This window comes from Haliotis rubra, unplaced genomic scaffold, assembly GCF_003918875.1.
Source record: "Haliotis rubra isolate DU_JTF1 unplaced genomic scaffold, ASM391887v1 Scf1867, whole genome shotgun sequence".
NCBI lineage: Eukaryota > Metazoa > Mollusca > Gastropoda > Lepetellida > Haliotidae > Haliotis > Haliotis rubra.
The window spans coordinates 34,593-51,194 of record NW_025765855.1 but is presented as its reverse complement, the minus strand read 5'-3'; the positions used below and the strand labels follow the sequence as shown (position 1 = coordinate 51,194).

The following is a 16,602-nucleotide window of genomic DNA, read 5'->3' as shown; positions in this document are numbered from 1 at the left end:
TCAGCCGTATGGCAGCCACATTCCATCTAAGGTCAAGGTCATTCGTAAACCCCATGTAGTGTGTCACATGACAGATTTGACAGTGTATACGGTTCGTGATTTGGTATGCTTTTGCTATTGACTAATCAGAATTCGACAAATTTATCTTCAGGGTAATAAACAGTAATATTGTGACGTCACACCCCTCAGTGTATTCCAACAGACATAACGTCATTCTTAGGAATATAGAACAAAGCTACGTTTTCAGTGTAAATCTATGTTATATGTAGGTTTGACGTTTTATATGATCAATCATTAAACACTAGAATGATGTTGATACTCAACAGTTGTATTTTTACACCAAAATACTAAGTTACGTATATGAAAGGCACTGACTGTGTGTAACACAGCTATTTGTTAAGCAACTATTTCCTGGATACACAGTAAACCAATACGTATAATATGACGCCACACCGTAGATATAACGTAACCGTCAGGCATTCAGTGGCGCTATGTATTGTAAACTCACATCGGTCCTTAACATCTTGTTTATGCTTTAATAGTGAATTCCTCTCCCCACCCCCCTTGGTTTAGCCAGCAACGCTCTAGTTTGTAACCTACACACACACGTGTATAATAACTGGGTCTGACAGCTGACGGTGATCACAATGACCACACTACTCACGTTTATGACAGTCCAGTCCTGTCCATCCGTCTTCACATCCAGAGTGACACTGGCCTGTCCTCTTGTCACACACTTCCTGTCTGTTCTTACATCTACACTCCATGTCACACTGGTCACCGAACCAGTTGTCACTGCACTCTGGAACATCACACAACAGACAACAATCCACGCGAGTGGCCTCATGAAGACTGTGTTCCAAGTACTTTCAACCAAAAGACATTACAAAAGAGTTACAGGTTCGTGTGTATTTGACAACAACTATTCAACTATTTCCCAATGCTACTATCTAATTCACACATACTGGACTCCCTGTTCTTTGGAAACCAAAGTGTTGATACAGAAATGAAAGCTGTCCGGATCATTTCTCTCTATCCCAGATATAAGTGGTGCCGTGAATTGAAAATCATGGAACAGGTTTTACTGGCGGAATCCAACCATTGTAGACAATAACACACAAGAGTAAAAATTCTACCTTTTAGACTCATGAAGGTTATGTTCCACGCTTTTTTCAACAAGAAAAAAAACATTACGAAAGAGTTACAGGTTCGTGTGCACTTGACAACAATTACTAAGCCATTCCCCCATGCAGCTATCTACTTCACATATCATGGGCTCTTCTCTGTTCTTTGGAAACCAAAGTGCTGATTACCCGTGGAGATCCGGGTTAGAATTGGTCTTCAGTAACCCATGTTTGTCGTAAGAGGCGACTAATGGTAACGGGTGGTTAGGCTCACTGACGTGATTGACATCTGTCATCGAATCCCAGTTGCGTAGATCGATGCTTATGCTGTTGATCACTGGATTGCCTGGTCCAGACTCGATTCTTTACAGATCGCTGCCATATAGCTGGACTATTGCTTAGTGCGGCGTAAAATTTAACTCACTCACCCAAAGTGCTAATACGGAAATCAAAGCAGACCGGATAGTTTTGTGCAACATTGTTTGGTATACCTCCCGTGATTGGATGTCTACACGAGGAACATCTATATCATACTCATACATTATATGTATAGAATGTTGACAGATCAAAAGGGAGACACGGTCAATTATTTTATTGGGGGTGGAGACCAGGTGTGTATGTGGTAGCTGGTGAAGAAATACCAAGTGCTCTCTGGCCCATTAGTACCCCTGTTGAATGTGCCAGTGAAGCCTTAACCAGATGTTTTTTTAACCGAACATTTTTGGGTTATTTGCCTGGCAGTTAACACGAGTCGTCGTGCGGAGGTACAACGTACCTGGATGGAATCATTTCTAGCAGACTGGCTATAGTCTTATAAGAGCAACGAGACAGCAATTTGAAGTAAACACTGAATTCGTGCCAAATTTCGACGCTATTCCTGATTCAGGAACGGAGGCAGATCTCCTGACCATGATGGTATTCTTCATTGTAAATATTCAGAAAATTCGGTAATTCACATATTTTAGTTCTTGCCACTGTTACTACTGCTGTCGATTATTTCAACCATAGTTTTGATCCTTTGTATTGATACGAACTTGTTATTTGTTATCCACTGGTTTGCAGATTATCAAGTAACTATATGAGGTCATTTGCTGCATGAACAATTTATTTCTGTGCAAACTGATTTACTGGTAAGCCATCATCTCGTAACAAAACACTCTGTAATATAACATGATACTTGGCGTATGACTTGCTACAGATACTAGCATGAGCACCGTTTCATAACGACTTAAATGCTGGTCTATGAGTTCAACAATACCAAAGGCATGTGTTCACGAATTACTGTTAAACAGGTGTGCACAAAGAGGTAAACGTATCCTGGCCAAACAACTTCAAGAAACGTGGAGGAAAGATACACATAGATCTTAATACAAACCTTTACACACTGTTCCACTCCAGTTGTCCTGACAGCCATCTGTACAGTACCCGTCTATCTCATAGCAGTTCCCGTCTCCCCCAGCACAATGTCCACACGTCTCCATGCAGCCAGAACCATAGCGTCCCTTGGGACAATCTGTAACGATAGTGTATAGGTTGGGCCATATTGTTGCGAGCCTGATGAAATGAAAACATGGATACTGTATCACATTACAAGTTTATAAATTTCATCCCTCACACACCCTTTGTAATATGTTTGACACAATACACCCGTCACAGGTTGGTGTTATGGGCTTCATAAACTTACTTTCCCGACAGCCCATCCCAGTGTTTCCATCCTTGCACCCACTCTCACAGTGTCCAGTAGTTTTGTCACACACCTCAGATGTGTTCCTACAGTAGCACCTGAATCTACAGCCAGGCCCAAAACTTCCGTCAGCGCACACTAGTTTTCAGAAAAACAAATACATTTCCTAAAATACATACACCGACAGCAGGTCCATGCCAGCATTACCTCTCTGTCACCTGTCTACTTCAATAAGTGCATTTTGAATTACAGGAAGTTGACTTGGCCAAGTGAATATGAAGGATTGCCTTAAGGCATTTGTGACGGGCCAGACAAGTGATAGATCAAATGACATATTGTCAGTAAAGACAACCTGTTATCCATTATGAGGTCCGCATGTAGTTTTCATGTGTTTCGATCCGACGAAATACTTTCTGAAGTAAACATTGATATTTATAAGTGTAGTATTTCTTACGAGCTTCTTTCAAATCACAATTATTTATACGATTCAACAACTCTATTCCAAAGAAAATTGTACTGCGTTTATTTTGGTAACGAATTTCATGTGGCTTTCATGTGTATGAAAATGGCCGAAAGTGAGTGAATGAGTGAGCAGAGAGTGAGTAAAAGAGTGCGCAGAGAGTGAGTGAAAGAGTGAGCAGAGTGAGTGAAAGAGTGAGCAGAGAGTGAGTGAAAGAGTGAGCAGAGAGTGAGTGAGAAAGAGTGAAGTGAGCAGAGAGGAGCAGTGAAAGGCGGAGTGAGCAGAGAGTGAGTGAAAGAGTGAAGGAGCAGAGTAAGGAAAGAGGGAGCAGAGAGTGAGTGAAAGAGAGTGAGGAGGAAAGAGTGAGCAGGAGAGAGTGAAGAGTGGAGCAGAGAGTGAGCGAGAGAGTGAGCAGAGAGTGAGAGGTGGAAAGAGCCGAGCAGAGAGTGAGGAAGAGAGTGAGCAGAGAGTGAGTGAAAGAGTGAGCAGAGAGTGAGTGAAAGAGTGAGCAGAGAGTGAGTGAAATAGTGAGCAGAGAGTGAGCAAAGAGTGAGGAAAGAGTGAGCAGAGAGTGAGTGAAAGAGTGAGCAGAGAGTGAGTGAAAGAGTGAGCAGAGAGAGTGAAAGAGTGAGCAGAGGAGAAAGAGTGAGCAGAGAGCAGGAAAGAGGAGGAAAGTGAGTGAGCAGAGAGGAAAGAGGAAAGAGTGGAAAAGAGTGAGCAGGAGAGTGAAAAGTGAGGAGAGGAAAGAGTGAGCAGAGTGAGTGAAAGAGTGAGCAGAGAGTGAGTGAAAGAGGGAGTGAGAGGAGGAGGGAGAAGAGAGGAGAGGAAGGAGGAGGAAAGAGTGGAGGAGGAGTGAGAGAGTGGAGGAGTAGTGAGGAAGAGTGAGCAGAGAGGAGGAAAGAGTGAGGAAAGAGTGAGCAGGAGAGGAAATAGTGGAAAGAGGAGAGGAAAGAGAGAGGAGGTGAAAGGAAAGGAGGAAAGAGAGTGAAAGAGGAGTAGAGAGGAAAGGAGGAGTGAGTGAAAGCAGAGAGGAGGAGGAGAGAGGAAATAGTGGAGAGGAAAGAGTAGAGCAGGAAAGAGTAGAGGAGAAGTGAGGAAAGAGAGAGGAAAGAGGAGGATGGAGTGAAAGAGGAGGAAAGGCAGAGAGGAAAGAGTGAGTGAGAGTGGAGCAGAGGAGTAGAGGAACAGAGAGGAAAGAGAGGAAAGGAGGAGAGAAGAGGAGAGGAGGAAGAGAGGAAAGAGTGGAATGGAAGAGCGAGCAGAGGGGGTGGAGTGAAAATAGTGGAGCAGGAGAGGAGAGTGGAAAGAGCGAGCAGAGGAGGAAAAGAGAGCAGAAAGTGAGTGGAAAGAGGAGAGCAGAGTGGAGCAGGAAAGAGGAAAGAGGAGCCAAGATGAGCGAAAGATTTACAAGGAGATGATGAAAACATTTATTAAGATATTATTTGACATTTATCACAGATTTATAAGGGCGAGCGAAAGATGACATTATGAGCGAAAGAGCCGAGCAGATGATGAAGATGACATATGATGAAAATATTTATCAAGATATTACTACATATTTATTTGTTATTTATTACATATTTTGTTATTTCATTACATTATTTATTTCGTTTATTTCTCAAGACATTATTTTCACATATTTATTTGCTCATTTGGTCAATATATTTCTACTATATTTATTATTATTTATTTATCAATATTTATTTCGTTCATCTATTATCGATATTTATTTCTGTTATTTATTTCACATATTTATTTGTTATTTATTTCCACATATTATTATAATATCTATCGTTGCTTTATTTGTTATTTGCTACATATTTATTTCACATATTTAATAAGACATGGTTATTTATTTGCTTTATTTGTTATTTATTAAGAGATGATGAACAGCTTATTGTTTTATTTGTTATTTATTAAGATGGCTTGCTATTGCATATTATTTAAACAGTGACAAGATATTTATTTGCCATTTATCACATATTTGTCATTATTTAAACGAAAACAGCTATCAAGACATTACGTTGTTTCTATTTGTTATTATTAAGAGAACTATTTATCGCTATTGTTATTTATTTATTATTTATTTGCCTTTGGTTTATTTATTTATTTGTCATTTGTCAAGTTATTATTATTACATATTTATTTAAGTTATTTTTCCTTATCACATATTTATTTAAGTTATGTGTCAAGACATTTATTTAAGAAAACTTATTAAGACATTTATCGTTATTATTTGAAACTATTATTTATTTATTATTTTAAACCTGTTTATTTTGGTTAGCATATTTTGTTTTGTTGGTTTTGCTGCATATGTTTTGCTTGTTTTATTTTGTTGGTTTTGGTTACATATTTATTTCGCTATATTTTGCCGCTTTCATTATTTTGTTTACGGCTGCGATATTTTATTTCGCTTATTGCTTTTAAGTTATTTATTGCTATTTATTACATATTTATTAAAACATGAGCCGTTATTATTTATTTTCGTTGATGGCTGGGCGATATTTATATTTGTTTATTGTTATTTATTATTATTTATTTGTTATTTATTGTTTCTATTGTCATTTATTAAGATATTTGCTTTAAACAGGCTATCGTTGTTTCTATTTAAGTTTATTAAGAGATCGACATCTAATATTTATCACATTATTAAGACATTTATTTAAGGTTATTTGTCACATATTTATTTAATATTTGTCGTTTTATTTGTTATTTATTACATATTTATTTAAGATGACAGCGAGCGATGGTTATTTACAAGATGATGAACATATTACATATTTTCTACGAAACAGCGACAAGATTCGACAAGAGCGAACGAAACAGCTATTAAGAACCGATTTGTTTGTTTACGGTTATTATATTAAGAGAAACTATGTACATTTATTGTTGTTTATTTATTTAATAAGACATTTAATGGCGACATTTATTTATGATGACAAACATTTGTTATTTATCATATTTATTACATATTTATTTAAGTTATTGCTATATTTATGAGAACGAGCTTGTTGTCAGCCAAGATATTTATTAAGATATTTATTTGTTGGCTATTAAGATGGCGATGAAACATTACATATTATTGTTATGGTTGTTGTTATTTATTTGTTATTTATTGATATTTATTTGCGAAAATTGATGCTATCAGAGAGTGAGCAGAGAGTGAGAGAAAGAGTGAGCAGAGAATGAGTGAAAGAGTGAGCAGAGAGTGAGGAAAGAGTGAGCAGGAGTGAGTGAAAGAGTGAGCAGAGAAGTGAGTGAAAGAGTGAGCAGAGAGTGAGCGAAAGAGTGAGCAGAGTGAGTGAAAAGAGTGAGCCGGAGAGTGAGGAAAGATGCAGAGAGTGAGTGAAAGAAGAGCGAGCAGAGGGATTGAAAGAGCGAGCAGAGTGAGTGAGAATAGAGTGAGCAGAGTATGAGTGAAAGAGGAGCCAAGAGTGAAAGCAGGAGCAGAGGAGGAGTAAAGAGTGAGCCAAAGAGGAGATGAGGAAAGAGTGAGCAGAGTGAGTGAAGAGTGAGCAGAGAGTGAGTGAAAGAGTGAGCAAAGAGTGAAACGGTTGCTGATTGTTAACACTGAGTTTCACAAGAGTTACTGAGCAGTATGTTTCATTATTCTATGGTACAGCTTTACAACCCAAGATATTCACAAAGTCACAAGGATACAACATATCATATGGGTTCTCTCATATTACTGTGACAGTGCACAATTTATCATTATATTCTTCATATTTGTATATCTTTCTGCATGTATGTATTTTATATATATTTGCCACAAATTTCACTTCCATTTTAAAGAGTTGTAATATTGAAACGTCACTTCATGTCATGGCTCAGCTGATGTAACGCACTTCGCAAAGATAATTAACATAAGCCATATACCATTGAAAGTGTCAACTTAAAACTCAATCCATTGTTTATTGCAATTCAGTAAATGTCTTAATGACCACCGTGCAGATGTCCGCAGGCCACCAACTGTAGAAACAAACTGCAATAAATCTGACCCTAATTGAGATAATTACCATTGTGACACGGTCCTCTGACGTCAGCTTTAAAACTAATCCAGTCAAGGGTTGTAAAACAAACCGTAATTAAACTGATGCAATTATCCTGTCACGGTCAGGTGACTACCCCTCAAAACTCGTTTCGCGCTTGTCCAATCATTAACTGTTTGATCTATGTCAACCAACCAAAATCATAATTACCGTATTATATGTTTTTGGACAATCGCAAAGAATTCCAACATTGATCAGTGATGTTTTCGGCTATAAAAAGAGGTCGTCAGTGATTTCCCCGATCGGCACACTTGGACCTCACAATAAATGATGAAACACCTCCTTGACTGATCATTGACTTAAGCAATTCTACAATCTATTTTTAAGGTAAGTTCTTTGGTACAACTCTACGAATTCTGTCAGATAATGACATGACTGGAATATATTTTTTATGAATAGAAAGTGGCAATATCATGTATATGTTTTTAGTGGCGATATCATGTGTATGCTTCTATTTTGCATGAACATTGACATGCATATATCTCAGTCGTTAATTGAATATGTAAAGTGAACTAGATGTGCTGTCATGGATTAGTTGTGCCCTGTATTGCACTCATGTATGGACACATTAGATATACTTTACATCACTAATATGCTGATAGTGAACAAATTGGTTCAGTGGCCAAATATCATGTATATATGTTTTATATGACGACAGCTGAGGGTATACTTGTGATTTGTGTTACAATGATTTGTATGAATGATTTTTTATTATGATTATTATATGAAGTTAGGTTGAAAGAAGAAATATTATATCTGGTATACATACAAGTTCTACCGTTTGAGATGCTAATTCCCCATCAAAATGTGTATATTAAAATTATTGTTTGAATATCTTTTATGCATATGTATTTATGAATAACACACTTGACCTCACAATAAATGATGAAACATCTCCTTGACTGATCATTGACTTAAGGAATTCTACATTCTATTTTAAGGATTTAAACTTGTTATCCATAACGAGCCGGGTACTCTCATATTACTTTGTCTCACCAGTTGTGAAGGTGATGCTGTCAATGTCTACATGGGCTCTGAATTCGCCAGTATCGAATGTCCAGGGCGCTGGGATCTGATTTGTATGTGGTTGGAATCTCAGAATTGTGTAGATTATCATCTTTGCAGTATCAGCATTTATTTCATGCTCGATGAAATAAGATTTTACAGAATGGGTTAATTTAGGCTGAAATATTTTTAAAGGCCTTTCAAAGGTCACATGTGTACAGTACTCATCCCGTTTGTTAGGGACAGCCATTGTGAAACGTGCACTCAGGCAGGCGCGTAGCAAGCCATTTCTTCGTGTAAGCCCTATAGGTTGCAAAGCTTTATATCTAGATAGTATTGAGGACTTGCCAGCCTTTTTAGCAACAATCATGTGCAAGACAGGGCTTTTTTTATAATGGTAAATATGCCCCTGTCAGGGACCTTAACCATAACCTTGGGGGTGAAGACATACGCATGTTCCGGTGTCAGTATTTTGATACAAAAACACCAGCTCATGGCAATAAGCATCAGGAAAATATTAATACCCGCATTTGGTCAGCTATTCTTTGTTGAAGGACTTAGATAAAATACAAGAATAAGTCATTGTTACAGTGACAAAACAAATTTTATTTTGATTCATAAAGTAAATCATTGCTTGATACCATATCGAAAGCAGGATTCCAGATAATTTTTCAACATCAGGAGTACGTACTCCTTATTTTTTCAATATATGAGTACTGGAAAATAATAAGAGTACATTGGAATTTTATGGTCTATCATTAAACTTGTGCTTCGTTTCATATATGCACGGCAGCATTGCTATTCTGGTGTAAACGGTCAATAACCAATAAAACAATACTTTTTCAAGATAAATACGTCTGTAAATGATTCTAAGACAGTACGGAATTGCTGTGGTGCGTATCTGCTACGTTTTCTTAATTATTTCCTACCGTATCGTGCATATTTTTATCCGTTCATACGCCGATACGGCCCTTATCTGGAGCCCTGCGAAAGTAATGCAAAATCTATTGGAAATAACATTCTTTAAGAATTTCCCCAACATGATATCGCCAAGTCCCAAACTGAAAGATTGGGTAGTCAGGCTCACTGACTGGGACATGTCATAGTATCCAATTGCATAGATCGATGCTCATGCTGTTGATCACTGGACCGTTTGGTCCAGACTCGATTATTACAGACCGCTGCCATATAGCTGGAATATTGCTGAGTGCGGTGTTAAGCAACAAAACAACCAACCAACATATTGTCGTGCCGAATGATATGTTCAGGGATAAAATAAAGAAGTGGATCAAGTATTTCCGAAAGTTAAAATTCGTAAAGTTGGTTTCATGGACTTGTAACATGACTGCCGTCACATTTGACATGTCCTTCAAATATTTAAGAGTTAACATCGTGATTATCCTGAAATATTTTCGAGCATGTTTTGTGACATCTAGGACGTTTTTTCACTTGTTGGACAACACAACACGGAAACATTCATAATTATCCTTTCTTTTGTTTACTTTAAAATATACAAATCCATGCTATTCGTAAGGGAACCTATCTAGCATTAAGCAAATCTTTCAGGAATTTAATAGACCTATCTTTCTCAGTGCAACACTCATTCATTTGACTCTAAAGAGATATCTACTTACGTCCCTGACAGTCAGTCCCGTTACGGCCATCCTTGCACCCACTCTCACAGTGTCCAGTGGTTTTGTTACACACCTCAGATGTGTTCTTACAGTAGCACCAGGAACTGCAGCCAGACCCGAAACTCCGTCAGCGCACTCTGGTAAGAAACAAACAAACATTTATTGGTATTGGTTTTACTAAAGTGAATAGTAAACAAATTCAAGCATAATAACAATTTCAGTGTTATCAAGTTACTATGTCACATGTTATCCTAATCGAATAAATATTTCACATAGATCTCTTAGCAGTCGACAATGTATAGAGACAGAAACATATATTACCATATATTACCACTACACATTACAATATCGAGTCGTTATAGGTTGGTAATCGGGGCAACCTGCGAGTACTTTCCTGACAGCCTGTCCAAGTGTATCCATCACGGCACCCACAAACGCAGTATCCAGTGAGAAATTGCAGCATGCATTATTTACCATAAATTTCCACTTCACAGAGATTGAGTATGTACTCCGAGTCGGTCAGTGTTGGCAGCTGGACAGAGACATGTTGTCCACGTATTGGTGTCACACAGTTGATGTTGACGGGGGAGGTGGGAATGTCGGGCTGGCTCTGTTGATAGCAGGTACGATTGTCAACCCGTACGATGAAACCTCTCATTCGTCCTAGAATTATACAAATACACAATGTACATCAAGACGTCAATATGACATGGTGAGGCAGATCAAGGTTGGTAAATGAATGATCTAAGGGGTAGAGTCATGGCACTTACATCTTTAGCTTGCAAACCTCTTTCCCCAAAGCAGCACAGAGTTATGCAATAGTAGTGCCAAGTCTATATTCATTCAGACTGATACTTATCTTTAGCAGATTGGAATGATCCATTGAAATTCAACACAATCATTGCAACGGAAGCATTTGTGAAATTCATCTCAGGAAAACTGTATTGAGTCGTTGGATTCATTGAACATATGGTATTAACTGGGCAGGCATTGTAACAAAATGTTATGAACAATGTGTGTCATTACATCTGAATACCTCTGATCTAACTGGTTCATTGATTGATTGCTTGGGCATTCGGTAGATCGATCAATCGGTTTATTGATTGATCATACCTCTGTTACAAATATTCTAATGGTATATTCCTCAAATCCTATCACAGATATTAACCACATTGAAACATTGTTGATTTCAGTACACTCTGTTATACAGATGAATATAGTATCTCTATCCAACTTGGTATGTAATTAACTCTCAAATGAAGCTTTCATTGAGTAGTGAGTTGTGATTCTTTTCTGTACAGTGTGTTCATAATACTTGCGTGGATGTGAAAAGAATATTTTCAGATTGGTGATGAGGTGAGTCTCTCCCAGGTCGACTGTCCACCATGTAGGTTTTGACCTGTCCTTGTGTGTGTACATGTCCCTGACCAGTACCTGCTGTTAGCCACACCGTCCACAGCCAGGGGAGGAAGTCTTGTCCCCACACGTCTCTCATGGCGTCTGTGTTCGCCCACCGACAGTCATTGACAGTGCCGCTTTGTTCTGTTGGTTTGTTCAGAGCTATATTTCCTGGTAACAGACACGTTAGGTTTGTTATATTATTTCATTTGGGGGTTATCATATTCTGACTAGTCAATCAGAACTTGTCAATGATTAACTGTAATGAAATAGCTAATTTGACATATTATGACAGATAATTGTTGTAAAATGACAATGATTGAAAATGAGGAACAATTCTATGAATGCTCATATGGCAACAACATACACAATAATGGACAATTCAATATACTATTTACAGTATGTGTCAATGAGCAAGAAAAACAATTGAAATGAACTGGGTGCCACATGTCTGAAAACCTCCATGAATAGTATCAGCAACGCCAACCAACACCACCATACGGACTGTCATATTATGTAGGGTCAGCACGTATCAACCTACAATCAGTATCTTGAATGTCCACAACTCTAGCGTTTAAGTCGTCCCCTCACGCTGATCGTCAAAGTCTTATTTCCAACATTTCCATCTGCTGTTACCGGTGCACTGCCTTTGTCAGCTGATTTAGGTTTAGAACTAAATGGTCTCCAGCTCACTCTTTCGTTTAGCCAAGGTTATCCCAAAGATCTTCTGCTGAGTTCAGATCAGGACTCTCATCATTTTTCGGAAGTGGAGTTTGAGTCTCAATTAATGACATTTGTATATTTATCTAAAATGGCTGAAAACAAATATTTTCCTTATTGTAAACTGAACAAAATGTTGACATTGTTCTGTTCAGATGGCTTGCCTTTGTGGGTGTTGAAGCGCGCGCCGATTTGGCCCTGGACACGCTCATCATTACCTGAACATTCGCTATCAACACTGTTTTGAGCTTTGCTAAATTACATCTCCAGGGATGCCTTGCCTTCATATGAAGTCACAGATGATTGTAAGGCATTAAAGTATTTACTGTGATAAGCTAAGGTCCCGTCAGTGACAGTATGTACCTTGGTGGCAGTCCTCTGTGTTACAAGCCTGTATGTGTGAAGTTAACACACTGATTGTTGGGCATAGACGATTTTTAAAATAGGCACAGCAATATTGTCCCATTTACTTGTTTAGGGAAAGCCTATGGGACTTTGTTTAGATCCCCAGTAGAGAAGGTGGTAAGAGTTCCGCCCGTATCTCCCTACATCTTAACGATGAGGGAACAGATTTGTATATATTCAGGTAATATGATTTGACTAGAAGCCATAAAATAAAGGACATTGTTCATACAGACATTAAATTATCAGGATTAGGGTTAGGGTTAGGGTAAGGGTTAGGCTAGGGTTAAGGGGATACGGGCGGTAGTCTTTCCGACAAGGTCGAAGCCATGCTTCTTCGTAAAAACTGAAGGTAGTACCGAGGCTGACCTTTTTTCATTTGCATATTAATATTAACACGGAAAAACTAGACAAAGTTTTACCAATATGTTATAACGATATGCGTTATTGAAAACAGGAAATATTACAGACTAACCGACTACGTTCTTCAATCTTAAACCTGCCAAGGTCACATTGATAACGAGCATCGGACTTAATACGGGACAAGTATCTCTAAAGCTAACAGAAACCAAGGTGCATTACGTTTATCTGTCTTTACGGCTGTTTGTATTCCACGTTGGTCAAATCACGTGCGTGCCACATATACCTTCGTGGCATACTCGCGACTGGCCATCAATGCTTCAGTCCAACTAAATGACATAATCTCACGTTCACATTAACAATGTTATTGTAAGTTTCATCTGTAAACGCGATTATTTGTGATAGATAGAATAGATATATATTACGGATGACAGTCACAACTCAGGGGAGGCTGTCTAGTAAATTCACTCAGGTAAGAAACTTTGCTTCCTTCTACTTTGACATACTATTGTTATTCTATGTTAACTTTAACCTATTGTAAATACCTTAACTATAAGTTACCACCCTTGGCAGTACCTTCAGGTTTATGTGGAACGAGGCATCCCTTAGTATGTGTCTCATATCTACTGTTTTACAGTTTATGATTGTTTATTTAATACTGATTGACACTACACTGTTTTGTGATTATTATAGAGAGCGTATAGAGTGTGTCGGATATTTTTAACTATTGTATTACGTTGTGAATATTATGCTGTTTGGGATCGTTGCAGAATGTAGATTGTATGAACCCCACTGGGGTGATGTGTAGTGTAGTGAACTATTGTTGTGTACATTGGAATATGTATCGCGATTAATGTAGTATGTGTCGTGTATAACGAATCTACATGTGATGTTTATGTACTTTGATATCTGATTGCATTGTGATAATAATAATGTTCTAATAATTAATTGAAACTATGCTATTATTGACTGATTATGTAAAATCGTTAAGTGACTGCTGTGTAATAAACTCCTTGTTTATTTACTCAGGTGTTATGTTGTGTGTGTGGGTTGGTATGGGCAGACCTCTTGCCAAGCAGAGCTAATTCCCCAAAATTCGCGCTTTATTCATCCCTTTATGATCCCATTTGAACCGTTTGAACCGTTATCGTACTGAGAAACCTTGTACACATGTGCATGATATATATAAGAGTAGACGAGCAAATGTTTAATCCTGGGTCACATGATCTTAGCATAGCTTCAAATCAAACCACAGACATAGTGTTCTACTCACGTCTCTGACAAGTGGGGCCTGACCAGCCCTGGAGACAGCCACTTGGGCACCGGAAGTCGGCATCACATCCGTCGCTTGCACAGTGACACTCACGAGCTAATCATAAAAAAATGTTATCGGATGAAACAGTTATTGGATGTGCACACATTTGAATTAACCTACAGTAACTACAGAACGTGCTGTCAGAACACACGACACATGCTCTTAATCACATTGTATTGCGCTAATGTACTGAGAAACGCCCAAATCTATGGGATATTTGCTAAGAAGTGGAATGTCTATTGATATAGTTATTGTATAATCTACTTTATGTTTCATGTATTCTTGAAATGGATCAATGTTTCATAATAAATTTAGAATTTTATCTATCCTGACTCAGCTACAAATGGAATAGAAGTAACAAAACCCTCTCCACATCCATGATAGAAGTAACAAAACCTCTCCACATCCATAATAGAAGCGATAAAACCCTCTCCCACATCCATAACAGAAGCGACAAACCCTCTCCACATCCATAACAGAAGCGACAAAACCCTCTCCACATCCATAACAGAAGCGACAAACCCTCTCCACATCCATAATAGAAGCGATAAAACCCTCTCCACATCCATAACAGAAGCGACAAACCCTCTCCACATCCATAACAGAAGCGACAAACCCTCTCCACATCCATAACAGAAGCGACAAAATCCCTCCACATCCATAACAGAAGGACAAAACCCTCTCCACATCCACACAACAGAAGCGACAAACCCTCTCCATATCCATAACAGAAGCGATAAAACCCTCTCCACATCCATAATAGAAGCGATAAAACCCTCTCCACATCCATAACAGAAGCGATAAAACCCTCTCCACATCCATAATAGAAGCGATAAAACCCTCTCCCACATCCATAACAGAAGCGACAAACCCTCTCCACATCCATAACAGAAGCGACAAAACCCTCTCCATCATCCATAACAGAAGCTGGCAAAGCCTACTCTCACATCCATAACAGAGCAACAAACCCCTCTCCACACCTTACAAACAGAAGCGACAAACCCTCTCCACATCCATAACAGAAGCAACAAACCCTCTCCACATCCATAACCAGAAGCGATAAAACCCTCTCCACATCCATAACAGAAGCGACAAACCCTCTCCACATCCATAACAGAAGCGACAAACCCTCTCCACATCCATAACAGAAGCGACAAACCCTCTCCACACATCCATAACAGAAGCGACAAAACCCTCTCCCACATCCATAATAGAAGCTGATAAAACCCTCTCCACATCCATAACAGAGAGCAACAAACCCTCTCCACATCCATAACAGAGCGACAAACCCTCTCCACATCCATAACAGAAGCGACAAACCCTCTCCACATCCATAACAGAAGCGACAAAACCCTCTCCACATCCATAACAGAAGCGACAAAGACCTCTCCACATTCATAATAGAAGCGACAAACCCTCTCCACATCCATAACAGAAGCAACAAACCCTCTCCACATCCATAACAGAAGCGATAAAACCCTCTCCACATCCATAACAGAAGGACAAACCCTCTCCACATCCATAACAGAAGCAACAAACCCTCTCCACATCCATAATAGAGCGACAAACCCTCTCCACATCCATAACAGAGCGACAAAACCCTCTCCACATCCATAATAGAAGCGATAAAACCCTCTCCACATCCATAACAGAAGCAACAAACCCTCTCACATCCATAACAGAAGCGACAAACCCTCTCCACATCCATAACAGAAGCGACAAACCCTCTCCACATCCATAACAGAAGCGACAAACCCTCTCCACATCCATAACAGAAGCGACAAAGACCTCTCCACATTCATAATAGAAGCGACAAACCCTCTCCACATCCATAACAGAAGCGACAAACCCCTCCACAACCATAACAGAGCGACAAGACCCTCTCCACATCCATAACAGAAGCGATAAAACCCTCTCCACATTCATAATAGAAGCGACAAACCCTCTCCACATCCATAACAGAAGCGACAAAATCCCTCCACATCCATCACAGAAGCGACTAAACCCCCTCTACATCCATAACAAGAAGCGACAAAACCCTCTCCACATCCATAACAGAAGCGACAAAACCCTCTCCACATCCATAACAGAAGCGACAAAACCCTCTCCACATCCATAACAGAAGCGACAAAACCCTCTCCACACCCATAATGAAACCAAAAGAACTCTTTCCACATCCATAATGGAAGCGACAAACCCTTTCCACATCCATAAGAAATCTCTGCTATAAGCTGAGTTGATTGTAATACAATTGTGACTAAATCATGATATAATATATGGTATTTGTTCCAGCAGTAAAACAGTAAGGGACATGTTTATAAAGATATTTGCTAGAACGTGTTCCTGCATCTTGTCAGTTATGAGTACAATTTATGTTCCTTAAAGAGAGTTATACAGTGAGTGCCAGGAAAGAAATACAAACCTTTACACAATGTTCCCACTCCAGTACTC

The 16,602-nt window shown here is 38.9% G+C and overlaps 1 protein-coding gene and 1 long non-coding RNA gene across 2 annotated transcripts in view; both read right to left on the bottom strand.

The window, feature by feature from the left end:
• Positions 1–16,602, bottom strand: part of LOC124273985 (multiple epidermal growth factor-like domains protein 10) — a 55,705-nt gene that overhangs the window by 24,914 nt on the left and 14,189 nt on the right. The window contains exons 3-5 of the mRNA XM_046709319.1: positions 2,809–2,946; positions 2,500–2,637; positions 665–802 (exon numbers count right to left, since the gene is read on the bottom strand). Coding sequence (XP_046565275.1) covers positions 665–802; positions 2,500–2,637; positions 2,809–2,946 — 414 coding nt within the window. The remainder of the gene's footprint in view (positions 1–664; positions 803–2,499; positions 2,638–2,808; positions 2,947–16,602) is intronic.
• Positions 11,451–16,588, bottom strand: LOC124273984. The gene is made up of 3 exons (XR_006897804.1): positions 16,574–16,588; positions 14,110–14,205; positions 11,451–11,525 (listed from the first exon to the last, which is right to left on the bottom strand). It is a non-coding gene; the product is annotated as an uncharacterized LOC124273984 (long non-coding RNA).